The sequence below is a fragment of the Crotalus tigris genome, unplaced genomic scaffold (assembly GCF_016545835.1).
Source record: "Crotalus tigris isolate CLP2741 ecotype Arizona unplaced genomic scaffold, ASM1654583v1 scf7180000020899.430614, whole genome shotgun sequence".
Taxonomy (NCBI): Eukaryota; Metazoa; Chordata; class Lepidosauria; order Squamata; family Viperidae; genus Crotalus; species Crotalus tigris.
This window is the reverse complement of record NW_024098244.1, coordinates 127,267-142,949: the sequence shown is the minus strand read 5'-3', so window position 1 is coordinate 142,949 and position 15,683 is coordinate 127,267. Positions and strand designations below refer to the sequence as shown.

The 15,683-nt window shown below is 41.3% G+C and overlaps 1 protein-coding gene across 17 annotated transcripts in view; it reads left to right on the top strand.

The window, feature by feature from the left end:
* The window catches only part of DNM2 (dynamin 2), a 190,766-nt gene that overhangs the window by 158,269 nt on the left and 16,814 nt on the right, over positions 1-15,683 (top strand). For all 17 annotated transcript variants that reach the window (XM_039368678.1, XM_039368693.1, XM_039368692.1 and 14 more), the window contains one exon: positions 13,728-13,837. In XM_039368678.1, the coding sequence (XP_039224612.1) occupies positions 13,728-13,837 (110 nt within the window). The remainder of the gene's footprint in view (positions 1-13,727; positions 13,838-15,683) is intronic.

The window sequence follows — 15,683 nt, the reverse complement described above, 5'->3', positions numbered from 1 at the left end:
GTTGCGGGTTTGACATGTCTGATTTAAACTATCAAAATGTTTGTATAATGGGAGATTTTAATGCACTAGTAGATGGAACTTTGGACTATAAAAGCACCAAACAAGGGAGAAAAGGGGAAATATATTACCTAAAAACATTCTTAAAAATGATAAAAGAACTCTGCATTCAAGATATATGGAGAGAAAAAAAACCCCAAAGAAATTGCAAAACACATTTTATTCAAATAGACATAAACCATGGTCTAGAATCGATACGATATGGACATCTTTGGAATTGAAAACGATGATACAAGAAGTTGAGATAGAAACTAATGTTTGGGCAGACCATAACCCAATAAAAATGACTTGGAAAGGAACTAAGAAAAAATTAAGATGGTCCTTGAATAAATCTATATTGAAAGAAAAAGAATTCTTACAACTAGCGACAAAGGAAATGGAATTTTTCTTCAAAATAAATAAAGAAGAAACATCATTTCAAAATGTGCGGGACACAGCTAAAGCATATTTCAGAGGGTTGGCTATAACTTATATTGTTAAAAAGAATAAAGAAAAACAACTACAGTTAAAGTTGAAGAAAGAACTCAGAAAGCTAGAATCAGAATTACAAATAGATCCACAAAAGAAAATACTTAAGAAACAAATGGAGATAATAAAGCATAAATTAAATTTAGCCAAGATGAAAATAATGGCTCAACAGATTAAAAGGACTAAACAGGATTTCTTTGAAAATGCCAACAAGCGGGGAGATGGTTAGCATATAGACTGAAAAAAGAAAAAGAGAAAAAATTGATAACTAAGCTGCAACATCCAAAAGGAGAATTACAGTTTCAAAATGATACAATTAAAAAAATCATTAAAGATTACTATGAGACACTCTACAAGGCAGAGGAAATTCCAAAAGAAAAAATACAACAGTACTTAAAAAAAGCAGACTTACCAAAAATTCCGGAGAATATCTGAAACATATTAAATGGCAAAATATCAATGATGGAGATTATAGTGGCCGTAAAAAGGCAAAAGAAGGATAAGACTCTGGGTCCAGATGGATTACCTGCAGAATTCTGTACATCACTACAAGATGTATTAAGTCCGATTTTGAAAGAATTGTGTAATGAAATTCTCCTGGAGGCTAAAATACCAAATATTTGACACAAATAACAATTACAGGCCAATATCATTATTAAATGTAGACTACAAAATTTTTGCTTCAATAATGGCAGAACGAATAAAGAAATTTTTGATTGAATTTATACACACAGATCAAAATGGTTTCTTACCTAAAAGACAGATAAAATAATAATCTAAGAATGATCCTTGATGTGCTAAGAGTATTATGAAATTCATCTGGGGAAACAGATGGCTTTAATATTCCTTGATGCACAAAAAGCATTTGACAACGTAAAGTGGCAATTTATGTTTCAGCACCTTGCAGAAATGGACTTTGGAAAAAACTTTATAAATGCAATTCAAACAATTTATTGTAAACAGACTGCTAAAATAATCGTCAATGGAGACTATACAGAAAATTTCAACATTAAAAAGGGCACAAGACAGGGGTGTCCACTATCTCCATTACTATTTATACTAACAATGGAAGTATTGAATAGAAACATTAGACAAGATACAGAAATTAAAAGACTGGAGATAAAAGATGAAAAAAATCTCCAAATAGTTTAAAAAGTCAAGTACCTGGGAATTTATTTAACAGCAAGATGTGTAACAGTAAAATAAGATAATTATTTAAGACTACTAAAACAAATAAAATTGGATTTGGAAAAGTGGAAGAACCTCCAACTTAGCTCGGTTTTATGGGATGAATTTGAGTCTGTGACCGCTGAGGATTGACAGAGCGGTGGGAGCAATGAGCGCCTCCACTTGTTTATTGGACCCGTGTCCTGCCTGGTTGGTCTCGGCTGCCAAGGAGGTGACACGAGGCTGGCTCCAGGTGTTGATCAACGCTTCATTGAGGGAGGGGTCTTTCCCGCAATCCTTGAAGGAGGCGGTTGTGAGGCCCCTTCTCAAGAAGCCTACCCTGGACCCCGCTGACTTAAATAACTTCCGTCCAGTCTCCAATCTCCCCTTTGTGGGGAAGGTTGTAGAGAGAGTGGTGGCGCTCCAGCTCCGACGGTCTCTGGATGAAGCGGATTATCTAGACCCTTTTCAATCTGGCTTCAGGCCCAGCTTCAGCACAGAAACCGCTTTGGTCGCGCTGATGGATGATCTCTGGTGGGCCCGAGACAGAGGTTATTCCTCTCTCTTGGTGCTACTTGACCTCTCAGCGGATTTTGATACCATCGATCATGGTATCCTTTTGCGACGACTTGAAGGGGTGGGAGTGGGAGACACTGTTTTACGGTGGTTCTCCTCCTACCTCTCTGGACGGTCGCAATCGGTATTGGTGGGAGGGCAGAGGTCAACCCCGAGGCCCCTTGAATGCGGTGTGCCACAGGGGTCGGTCCTCTCCCCCTTCCTATTTAACATTTATATGAAGCCGCTGGGTGAGATCGTCAGACAGCACGGGGTGAGGTTTCATCAGTATGCTGATGATACCCAGTTATAGATCTCCTCCCCGAGCTCTCTCAGTGAAGCAGCCGATGTGATGGGCCGTTGCCTCGAAGCCGTGAGGGTCTGGATGAGGGTTAAGAGACTCAGGCTCAATCCTGACAAGACCGAGTGGCTTTGGATGTTGCCTCCCAAGGATCATGTCGACTGTCCAGTGTTGACTCTTGCGGGGGAAAATATACCCCCTTCGGAGCGGGTTCGCAACTTGGGTGTCCTCCTTGATCCACAGCTGAATTTGGAACATCATTTGACGGCTGTGGCTGGAAGGACCTTTGCACAAGTTTGCCTGTTGCACCAGCTGCGACCCTACCTGGACCGGGAGGCTCTCCTTACAGTCACTCATGCCCTTGTCACCTCACGTCTGGACTACTGCAACGCACTTTACATGGGGCTACCCTTGAAAAGTATTCGGAGACTATAGTTGGTCCAGAATGCAGCTAAGTGAGTGATAGTGGGTGCTCCTCGATACACCCACGTTACACCTATCCTCCGTGAGCTGCACTGGTTGCCTATTGGTCTCCGGGTCCAATTCAAGGTGTTGGTCATTACCTTTAAAGCCGTATATGGCTCATGGCCAGGCTATTTGCGACCGCCTACTACCTCATAGTTCCCTACGTCCGGTTAGATCCCACAGGCTGGGCCTCCTTCAAGTCCCGTCGGCCAAGCAGTGCCATTTGGTGGGGCCGCAGAGGAGGGCTTTCTCTGTGTTGGTGCCCACGTTTTGGAACCAGCTCCCCCTGGAAATTAGGACCGCTCCCACCCTGTTGGTTTTCCGTAAGCTGCTTAAGACCTGGCTTTTCCGGCAGGCCTGGGGTTTATAAAATCTGACCCCTGGATGACTGTTCTTGTACTGTTTGTTTTGTTATGTTTTATGTGTTTTTTATTGTTAGCGCCCAGAGTCCTCCGGGAGTGGGGCGGCTTATAAATTTTAAAAATAAAATAAAATAAACTTTCAATGTTGGGGAGAATAGCAACAGTGAAAATGAATATCCTACCAAAAATACTCTTTTTATTCCAAACGATCCCTGTAAGGCTGGGAAAAGCCTTTTTTAATGAACTGAATACAATAATATTGAAATTTATCTGGCAAGGAAAAAAAGCTAGAATCAAAGTGAAAATGCTACAAGAAGCAAAAGACAGTGGAGGGTTTGGACTGCCGGACTGGAGGTTATATTACTATGCAACCATTTTAACATGGCTTAAAGAATGGATAATGCTTAGAGATAAAAGACTACTGCACCTAGAAGGGCATGACCTACAAATCGGTTGGCATGCCTTTCTGCTGTATGAAAAGAAACATAGATACTTTGACAAACATTTTATAAGAAATGCACTTCTTTCAGAATAGGAAAGAATAAAAGAAAATATATATATTAAGATACCTGAATGGCTTTCAACAATGGAAGCTTTTGCTTACCCAAATTTAATTAACTATTATAAAGTTGTGACTTATAAAGATATTTTGAATAATGAAGGAAAATTGAAAGACAGACAAGAATTAAAAGAACAAGGTATTGATTTAGCATGGTGGCCATATCTGCAAATTCAAATGAGATATGAAAAAGATGTTAAAACAGTGGGATTTTATAAAGGACAGACTTTGATCAGATACTGTTAAAAACAGATGAAAAGTTGATCAAGAAACTATAGATTTCTGTTAACTTTAAAGATGGAGGAAGAACAAGTAAAAGAAACAATGATAATGTGGGCAAAGAATTTTGGACATACTATAGAATTAGAAGAGTGGCAAAAATTATGGGAAAGAAATATTAAATTAACTGAAGCAGTGCCATATAAAGAAAACCTATACAAAATGTTTTACAGATGGCACATGACACCAATGAGACTAGTGAAAATGTTTAAAAATACTTCAAACAATTGTTGGAAATGCAAACAAAGGCCAGGTACTTATTACTATATCTGGTGGACATGCCCTAAAGCAAAAAGATATTGGGCTAAAATACATTTATGGTTAGAGAAGATGACTAAAAAACAAATAGACGTTAAACCAGAACTGTTTTTGTTAGGAATAATAGGCGCCAAATATGAGAAAGATTGCAGATATCTAATACTGCATGTATTAACAGCAGCAAGAATTGTATTTGCCCAATATTGGAAAAATGAAAACTTACAAACTGAAGAAGTACTAATTAAGAAAATTCTAGAGTACGTAGAAATGGATAGACTGACTTTAGAGATTAAAGAGAAAGAAGACTCAGTCTACTTTAGAACATGGAATAACTTTTATCAATGGCTAGAAAAATGAGTCAGAGAGAAAGGAACTGACATGTAATTTTAAATATATATTAGTAAGAAGAAGGCAACTGAGTAATTAATACTGTTTATGATAATTAACTACATCTATTATGTACCCAGATAATATGCTGTTTGCTAAATATTGCAAATGTTACCTTAGAAAACCCAAACCCCAATCCTAATCCTGACCCCATTTTATTCCCAACCCTATTAAAACTAATAAAATTTATATTAAAAAAAGATTGGTTTTAAGGAATGATAGAGGAAAACATAAGTTACTTTTGGAAAGGGAGAAATGGAATTTGCAGGAATCTATTTTCATTTAATTAATTGGGAAACATTTGGCCTCCTCTCTGGAACAAGGGTACCCAATTAAGGTAGTTCACAAATATACTTAGTCAGCAATAGTAGAGCAGAGTAAAATAAGGAGAAATTACTAAAATAAATATGGCTGTCAAATGAATTATACTACCTAAATACAAATATTGCAGAATCAATCTAATCTTTCTAGGGAACCTGAAGTGGGCTTTCTGGAAAACTTTCTGATGCTGGGAGGGGGAGTTGAACCATACACTTACAATACATAGTGGTAGTTTAGCTCTTTACGTAGAGCTGGGATTTGGAGGTTTGGATGTATTTCTTAAAATATCAAGAAGCTGGACAGTTGATGTTAGACAGTCATGATGTTCCAGGTCAACGATACAACAGCGGAAGCCTCAGAGATTACAACAAAAGGAAATTAGGAGATTGCAGGTTGCCACCTTCTAGTCTGAAAACCACATTATAGAATATATTCTTTCTCATGTCTTCCTGCCATATATTAGACTGATAGTGACATGTCATGAATATATTTTACATTATGCCATTTTTGGTGACACGCCAATCCTCTGGCTCTCTGGAAAGTGTGGGACCTGCTCTTGCACGGCCTCTGAAATCTCTGGAAATCATGCAAAGAGTTCTCTGATTTTTGGATATTCCAAAAGCCTCCACAATTTCCAGAGGGTCCAGAGAGGAGAGGAGAGTCTGGACAGGAAGTCTTTGTTCGGGGTGAGGGGTGAGGGAGGGATGACATGCCAGCAGAGTCAAGATAGATATTTTCTGAATTTTTAACATGCCAAGCCCAAAAGATTTGCCATCACTGTCTTAGAAGGCAAAGTAATATGAAAGAAAATGTTTGTAAAAAATATATGTCTGAAGTTTTTTTTTAAATTGGAAAGATCAATAATGGGATACTTGAAAGAAGTGATATTGGTATATCATTAGGTTATATTCTATGACATAATAAATGTAAGAATAGAAATAGAACAATTGTTACTTCTTACCTTAAGACAGGGAAACAAGTAATTGCAAATATTCAAGTGGCTTGTTATAATGACCTGTCTTCCTGCACATATGAATAAAATTGAATTCTGAAAATCTTGAAGCAATCAGATGTTGATACTGGGCCAGCACCCTCTGTGGTATATAGTGAAAAGTGGCAAAGTAAGTAAAAGCAAATTAAAATAGCAGGTCATTGGTAGGCTCTTTATGTTTTATTGACAGGATTTCCTTACTGAAATGCTTTTTTCCAGAAACTTTGCCTAGTACTGTATGATTTTTCCCTATTCTGACTCTGATATAAAACGCTTATCAAGTCAGATAGACAACTCAAAAGAAACGATCTTATAATAAACAAAAAATATATTTATTAGAAAGATTACTTGCATTCACGCTGTGGTTGATACTCCTGGAAAATACATCTTTTGTCCATTTCTTTAGACCATCTCTTTAGGTAAAAGTATGATGCTCTTCCATACCATCTTTATAACGACTCGGGCTTATTGTGTGACCTTCCATGGCCCATGCTTCTTACAGACAAAGAGATTCCCATGTGGCTTGTGTGCAGGAAGTCTCTCAATGACCTTTTAGACTCCGCCCACTGACCCATCAACATACCTAGCATTTAACCCAATAACTGCCAGACACTCTAACACACTGATATCTGCTCTCTAGTTAGGGCTACATATACGTTCCAGAATACTCCCCGCTTGGAAATTTATATTTCCACTACTAAAATAGTAAAAACATAGCATCAAGGCATGCAATACTCATTGTTAACTAACTTGTGACTAAATAGGTAAAAACTTGGTATCAAACATGCATAACTATTGTTAAATATAAAACATGCACAATTATGAAAAAAGGCAAGTGTTACATAAAACAATGCATAAGACAATACATAATTTGAGGTTTGATCTTCTGGTTCAGTCTTCATCAGCAACAGGTACAAATCAATGATCGGCTTGGTACAAGTGTCTTTGAGTCACGACCTGACTCACGTGGCTTCACGATCTGGACCTCAGCTGGGCAAACTAGTTCATCAAGTGGGTGGACCCGGTGCATAAATCCCCTGGCCAATAGTTCTGGTATGCCGTCTTGTCTCCCAGCGACACAAGGTCTTCTTCTTGTGAAGGAAACTGGAACCCAATCTGGAACAGAAAAAACTGGAACCCAAGCTTCTCGGGAACAAGGGGAACTGGATTCACAGGATACTCAGGAACTGAAGAACCTGGAAAGACATAAACAGCTGGATCTGGAAACACAGGAACAGCTGGGGCTGAAGAATCAGGATCAGGAACATCTGGAAACTCAGGAACAGCCAGAGCTGAAGAATCAGGATCAGGAACATCTGGAAACTCAGGAACAGCCGGAGCTGAAGAATCAGGAACAACAGCTGCAACTGAAGAGTCAGGAACAACAGCTGGAAGTGAAGAATCAGGAACAACAATGGTGTCTTAACGACATGGAGTCCGTGAAAGTCAGTAAGTCCTTGCAGGCTCCTACAAGGCTAATTCTTGAGGTGCTGAGACAAGTGATCAAGACGATCAAAAGTATGCCTAATTTCAGGTGTCTCTGCTTAGACAGGATTTTGAAGCGGATTGGTTGACATTTACTGGGTGTCTGAGGTTGAAGGTTGGCACTTTGATCTGAAGCTGGAAGTGCATAATGTTTTGGTCTCTGTGGCATCTGTCTATTTGAACTGAAGACTTTCTAGCCAGATCAATTCTGTTATCTGTGTGGCAAGGTTGGGCCACTTCACTTGGTTAACAAAGTTCTTATTTGTTGGCACATGTTGCCATTGTTCAGGGCTTAAAGATGTTTCAATCCTTTTCTCTCTGTTGCTTACAGGGACGTAGAAGTGTCTGCTTTGTTTGCAGATGTAGCTTGACATCACCTTGCTGTCTGCGTAGAAGGTGGTGGACTGTAGTTCAAGGCACAATATCTTTGCTGTCAAGTTGGTCAGCTTTACAGCCAAAGTGGTGCCACATAGCTCTAATCTTGGTACGGTGTGGGCTTCTTGTATTGTTAGTCTCGCTTTCTCTAAAAAGACACCGAGACTGCAGCACTCCCCGCTATAGACTCTGATGCATCTTATGGTTGCAAACAAGATGACGTAAGTATGGCTCTCCCCGCTGTAGAGTGAGACATGTCTTAAGGCTGCAGTCGCCTTCGTAGACATATCTAAGGAAGCATACAATTCTTTCTTCTGCACTGGGGCAGGTAAGCTGGAGAGATACGTATGCTGCACTTGCATGCTTTGGATACTTCTTGGGAGTACGCTTCATGACTCCCAGTCTTGGAGACGTTGTTTGTCTTCTTTGTCCTTTATGGACAAAGCTAAATTGTAGTAATTCTTGCTTGTCTGGAACACGGTTGCTTCCAAAACAGGTTTGGTTGTTACAAGCGTGCAATGTTCTAGGTGCGGTTGGAACACTGTTGCTACCAAAACAGGTTTGGTTGTCACAAACGTGCAATGTTGTAGGTGTAGTTTTATAGGGTTCAATGGGGTGGCAACGGTGGGGAGATCTCGTGACCTAGGTATTGCAACATCAACTCTGTGGCTGACCGCTGCATCTGGTCGTTGAGATTCCTCTGTTCGCCTACTTGGTCTTGGGGAGCTTGTGGCTGGCTGTGGCGCTCTCATCTGTGCATTCTGGAATGCGCTTTGGTTGTCCACGTAGGCCTATACGTGGCTGTGAGAACTTTCCCTTCCTAGACTTTCCAACTTGGGCGTTGACGTGGCATCTTCCAACTCTCTCTGCAGGATCGCTTCTATTGCGGCTGCCTCTTTTGCTCTCTGTTGTCGCTGGAAAATCTTAAAGTTGGCCTGAGCTTTGGCCAAGTCTTCTCTATGTAGCTTGTCATCTACTGCTGCTTGTGCAGCGACGTCAGCCATTGTGGTATTGATCCGTGCTTCCCTGAGACGGGCGGCAGTGCTCTCTGCTCCTGAGGCTCGAGATGCATGGCTCTGGCGAGAAGATGCCTTTGAATGGTGGGAGGGTCCTGTGACATGCGATTGTTGGGACACGCTGGAATGTGCCTTGGACATGTGGCGAAAAGATGAGGCCTTTCCAGACACATGGGATGGATGGATCCGCGTGCGACCGTTGGGATGGTGCATGTGAATAGCAGGAAACTTCGGACTCAGCTCTGTCGACCGGTCTGCCTCTCTGGCGAGGCTCGGGCTGTGGGGAACCATGTGAGCTCTCTACATGTTTCTTATGTTCCTCGTTTAGTAGCTTGAGGCTTTGCATCTCGCTATCGACTCTTGAATCTCTTAATTGTTCTTGAATGTCCTTGAGTTGCTGTTCAGAGTCCATCCATTGCACATAGGCGTCTTCCTTATCTCCTTCCACTGCTTGCACACGTTCTGGGGAGAGCTCATCCTTCCATTCGTGGTAGAGTTTGTATAATCTCTCCCAGCTTCTTTCGTGGTGCCTGTGGATGGTGTGCCATTTCTCCATCAGATGTGAGTGCATGGCTTCTGTGAGTTTTTTGCGTTGTCTAAGATCGTATTGACCCTTTTTGGCTTTGTTGAGGCTTGAGCTTCAGCCTCTTTGTGCAGGTCAAGGTTGGCTGTTGGCAGTGTTTCTCCTTGGCCAGCTGGTTGGTGTATCGCAACTAGGCTGGTTGGTTGAACCCCTTCTGCTAGACCAGTAGGACGCTCTACTATGGCTAGGGTAGGTTCAGTGTTCTTCTCAGCTATTTTGAAGAGAATTTGAAGAACCTCTCTCTTTGACCACTAGGGGTCGCTACTTGTAGATCAGCTTCTGAGGTGCTGTCTATGGGTGGAGATGCCACTGGGTGCGTTCTCCTGCGTTTGTGGGTACTTCAATGCAGTTCACCCCTTCCCCACTAGGGGTCACTTGCTGCGGGTCAGCTACCAGGGTGCTCTGGCTTCGAGGTTCACCCTTTGCCCACTAGAGGGCCTTCTCTGGGTGCGGTTAAAGGCTTGCATGTAGTGCCTCCCTTAACCACTAGGGGGCGTCTGAAGAAAGGCCAGCCAAATTCTTCCTATTACCACATTACTGCTAGTAGCCACTGAGAGAATGTAGAGGTACAAACTCCCACCTGGCAACCGTACTGCTAGTGGCCACTGAGAGAATGTAGAGGTACAAACTCTCACCTGGCTACCGAGTTGCAGGCTGGGACCCTGGGTCATCAGCTGTGATGATAAGCAAGAATTGGCTTCGCTTTCTTCTGCCTAAGTTCCCTCAAACTGGAACAGCTTGGTGTTCAGCTTGAGTGAGTGAGTGAATGCTTTTGGTAAGTTCACTCTGTGCCCTCTAGGGGGTGTTGGTAGGATAACTTCAAGTAGCTTGCACTTTAACTAACAGATTCACTGCAATGCTATTGGGGTTGGTTCTGCCTCTGTAACCAGATTCCTCCTTATCCCATAACATTGGCTGAAATTCCAAGCTGTGGCTGGGAGAAGAGGTTAATTGCTTTCCTTAGTGACTTGTTGCTAAGGCAACTGGACTAATAAAACAGCATTCAGCCAGAGAGTTAATTGCCTTTTATAGCCCTCAGGGGCCTCTTGCTGTTCTCTTTGGTGTTAGAAGTCAGGCTTTACATGCAAGAAACAATAGTGTAGATTTTTCTTTTTCTACTTTGTAATGTGAACATCACAATATTCCTTGCAAACAGATCCAAAGGTAATTTAAAAACAAACACGAAGCACTTTATAATTTACTTTGAAGCATTGGCTAGCAAGCAGAATTTGACTGGTAATGAATGTTTGCCAGCAGAGGCTTCTCAAACAGCGAATTAGCAAAACAATGCCTCTGAATCACTCCTTGAAGGCTGTCTTTAACACAAACGCGCTGGCTTTGCTATCTCAGAGATTACTTTGCAGGCAATTGAAGGAGATTAGTCACATCAAGTTACTACTTGCAAGAAAGTATCTGCTTTACTTTCTTAAGGGTTAATGTAGAGAAAAGGCTAACAAATTTGATTCTCTTTCTTTAAACTGTTGCAGCTTTGAGAGGAAATTAATCTTTGTCAACATCAATTTACTATTTGGTTTCAAAAGCTGGCATGAATTACGAGCATACTTTTACTATTCTGACTCTGATATAAAACGCTTATCAAGTCAGATAGACAACTCAAAAGAAACGATCTTATAATAAACAAAAAATATATTTATTAGAAAGATTACTTGCATTCACGCTGTGGTTGATACTCCTGGAAAATACATCTTTTGTCCATTTCTTTAGACCATCTCTTTAGGTAAAAGTATGATGCTCTTCCATACCATCTTTATAACGACTCGGGCTTATTGTGTGACCTTCCATGGCCCATGCTTCTTATAGACAAAGAGATTCCCATGTGGCTTGTGTGCAGGAAGTCTCCCAATGACCTTTTAGACTCCGCCCACATACCTAGCATTTAACCCAATAACTGCCAGACACTCTAACACACTGATACCTGCTCTCTAGTTAGGGCTACATATACATTCCAGAATATTCCCATTTATATTATGCACATCTTCAAGAAGCATGCAGCTTTTTTTATAAGGTCATCATCCTGACTTCTCTTTGACTGTAGCCAGATTTCTTTAATGAATAGTACAGTCTGTGATGTTTAATTTCTAAAAACAAATCACAGTACAATATATTCTTCTCTGATACATTTCCTAACTCCTAAAGTTAGACATGTGCTTACATTTCTTGAATTGTTCTGCCTGGAAGATGCCTTCCAAATTAGCTAGACCCAAATGCAATATCTTTTGTCTTCCTATTAACACTGTACAGGCCTCATCCTTAGCAAATATGCTGCACAGCTTTTTTCCTCTTCCATTCAATAGCTAAGGAGTTCATATTAAAGGAAACTGAACTTACTAAGGTAGTACAAATGTTTTTCTTTTCTTAATCTCATCTCATCGGCAACCCTCTTCCTCAGAGTGAGGAGCCTTTTTCTGGTGGGGAGGGGGAGATGCTGCTTGTCAGTGAGATAATAACACATTCTTTTGAGAAACAACAGAGCCTAGATAAAAATGAATTACTTTCTTCATTGAATTTGCAATTGTTTACTTCCTCAGAACTACATTGGTATACTATACACATTTCTATTATATACAGGATTAAGAAGAATAGTTCTTTTGAACATCAAATTAAATATTTAATACCAGATTTTACTCTGAACTCACCTCTTAGTAAATGAAGAGCACAAATAATTACCTGCCTTTTTATTAAATAATTAAAACTTCGAATAAATTTTTTCCCCAAGAAAGAGGTAGAACCTTACCTGAGTAGCCAGCACCTCTGAAATGATTCTTGTCCAACCCAATCTAACCAATGTGCAGACTATTTTACATCTTTGTAGTTTCCTGAAAGATAGTCTGAACACTGGGCAAGTGGGGCCAGAATCTAAATGTTTCCTTTCTATTTAGTTCTCTGTTCTTAGGATTGTAAGTAGAGGAGTTCTATGGAGGGGAAATCATTTCTTTTCCTTTGACATGGCAAAGTCTGCAGCTGAATCCAGCTTGGAAAGTAGTTGGGCCCTTTCAGAAAATCAAAGTGGGGAATGCATGGTTTGTGGCTTTCATATAAAAGAACACATCACTTTTGGGACTCTGTGTGCATGCAGTGTGGAAGGAGGGACACACTGTTCTTTGTGAATCATAGGATGATGGGAGCTCTCACTATCATTAAGCTACCTCTTATTAAAGAAAACTGTTTTAGAAACCTGCTCTTTCATTCCCAAGTCCATTGTTTGTTTCTATATTCTTCCCACCAATTTTTAAGATGCTGCAGATTTCCACTACAAAATCTTTATCCTTTTCTTCTCAGTTTCCAAGTCAGGTATATAAAAAGTTTAACAGTTCTTTTAGAATCCATAGAATTCCTCCAAAGTTGTCAAGTCTATCCAAAAAATTACTATTATTTTTTGTGTTGGGAACTGGAATTTTCCCCTGCAATGGGACCTGTAAAGCAGAAGTCCCCAGCCTTTTGAGCACCAGAGACCATTTCCACAGAGAGGGTATTTTGCAGCCCGGAGGGGGTGTGGTTTCATACTGCCTGCATCCCATAGATGGGGCTTTGCTTGTTTGCGCGGCCCGGTTTCTGGCATGCTGCAGCCCAGTGCCAGTCCACGGACCGGGGTTGGGGACCCCTGCTGTAAAGGACATCAAGGATCTATTTCATTATCACAGTACTTAAGTGCCACTAAAAATCTGAGGATGTTGATTTCAGAAACAGCATAAAATTATTAAACAAAATCTGAATGACTTTTACCAGATATTATAGGAGGAAAAACTAAATGAGGAAATTAAAAATGCTCAGCCATTGGAAAAATGGTAGCATTTATATGATAGCCTTAAGAGGAATGTCATGTCATGTCATGTCATATGATATATCTCTGGGTAAACTGTAAATGCAAGTCTTTTGGTCTCAGTCTAAGAGATGGTGTAGGCATGGCTAGAATGCTGGTTTTCCCAGTGTAGAACTGGGAATACCAGTAGTTTATCATTAATCAATTGGTTTCTTTTCATTTTCTTCATTTTAACACAGATCCTTTTTTATTAGAGTATTGAGGTCACATTTTAAGAAACAAAGAAAAATTACATGTAACTTTTTTATCTCTTATAGGAGAAAGAGAAGAAATATATGTTGCCTCTAGACAACCTAAAAATAAGAGATGTGGAGAAGGGCTTCATGTCCAATAAGCATGTCTTTGCCATTTTTAACACAGAACAAAGGTAAGAATAATGTCTCCTTCATTTTAGCTCTTTATAATTTAAATTCCTTGACTCAGTTCACATATTTGGTTCCAAGATGACGGCAGTGTAGGAAACAGTATTGGATCACGGGGAGAGAAATAATCAAACTAAGTAGGAAGGTACTAGGAGAGGGAGGAAAAAAAGGGAGGAAAAAGAAGCAGAAAGTTAGATAATGAAGATAGTAAGGATAAAGGAAAAGAAGAAATTGGGGCAATGAGGAAATCACCAGCAAACAGGAGCGCAGTGAATGAATGGCTGCACATGGCGTCAGAGACAGCCAGCAACAGAGAACAAGAGAGTCAGTTCTGGAGCACAGCTAAGCAGCCCAATGCTGAAAAAAAGGCAACTGAGAGCAGCGAACTGGCAGCTGAACAGCAGAAAGGAGGGAGACCTTTGGAAAGAGCAAACCGATGGGTCACAGCATTTATTCAGCAATTGCTTAGGCCGGCTCAGGAATTCTGGGAGTTGAAGTCCACGAGTCATAAAAGAACCAAGGTTGCCTACCCACACCCCCTACAGGCCCACAACCCCTGCAGCCCTCCCCAGGGGAGACTTGCCTCAGGTGGAGGACTGGATAAGCGTTCCCTCCCCAGAGAGACCAGCAGCCCCCCCCCCATCCCTGCTAGCCTGATCTTCGCCTGTGAGGAATTGCAGGTGGCAAAACCTGAGGGGGCAGGGAGGAATGCAACAACAGCAAGAGGCTTTGAGCCACAGAACTCTCTGATCTCTGAAGCTGAGAGGCAGGCTGAGAGGAGTAGACCAGACAGAGCAGCTGAGCTGACCGGAAAGCTGAACAGCAGGCCTGACCAGAGCAGAGACGAGCACTGAAGGACAGAAGGGAGCCGGCAGAGAAAACAACAAGAGGCCGGAGCAGCAAGCAACAGAAGTGAAGGCAACAATTAAGTTTGAAGTCCCAATAGGAAGGGAAGAAGACCCCCAGTAAAAAATAAAAAGGAATTGGAGTTCAAAAACTTAAAAAAGGCCATCACCCACTGAGGGAAAAAAGAATTTTAGAAATAAACCATTGGCTAAAGCAGTAGTGGTGAACCTATGGCATGGGTGCCAGAGGTGGCACTCAGAGCCCTCTCTGTGGGCATGTGCGCCATCACCCCAGTCCTAGGCTTTCAGCTGGGTTTTATAAAACCTTTTTGCCTTAGGTCCCCACCACCGTGTGCAAAAAAAAAAAGGTTCAATCAGTCAATTTCAACTTCTCGCGGGGGAAAAAAAGATCTTGCAAAGTTGGAATTGATTGATTGAACTTTTTAGTCCCACCCAGTCTGCCATTACCACCGCAGCCATGCCCACCCAATGGGCCGTGCCCACCCAATGGGCCACACCCACCCAATGGGCCACGCCCACCCAGCACCCAATGATACATAAGTGGGTTTTGGGTGGCAGTTTGGGCACTCAGTCTCTCAAAGATTCGCCATCACTTGGCTAAAGGGTTGGTGTCGCCAAGAAAGCTTTGGTTTCCTGGATCATGGACTGCATTTCCTAAGTGAAGGACTCTTGGCAAGGGATGGTCTGCACCTCACGAAAACACGGGAAAACGTACTCAGAAAAACACTGGCCCAACTCCTCAGGAGGGCTTTAATCTAAAATTGAGGGGGAAGAGTGACCAATCTTTAGAATCCCTAGAACCCAAAACCAATCATAAATCCTATGAAAAGAAATCAAACAGTGATGAGAAAAAAAAGAAAAACTCAAACAACAATCAGGAGATGCAGGAAACATACCCACAAACAGGCATAGAGGCTTTGGGAATAAACAGGGTGAACTAGAAGCAATCGTACATGAGGGTGGGTATGACATAGTTGGCATTACA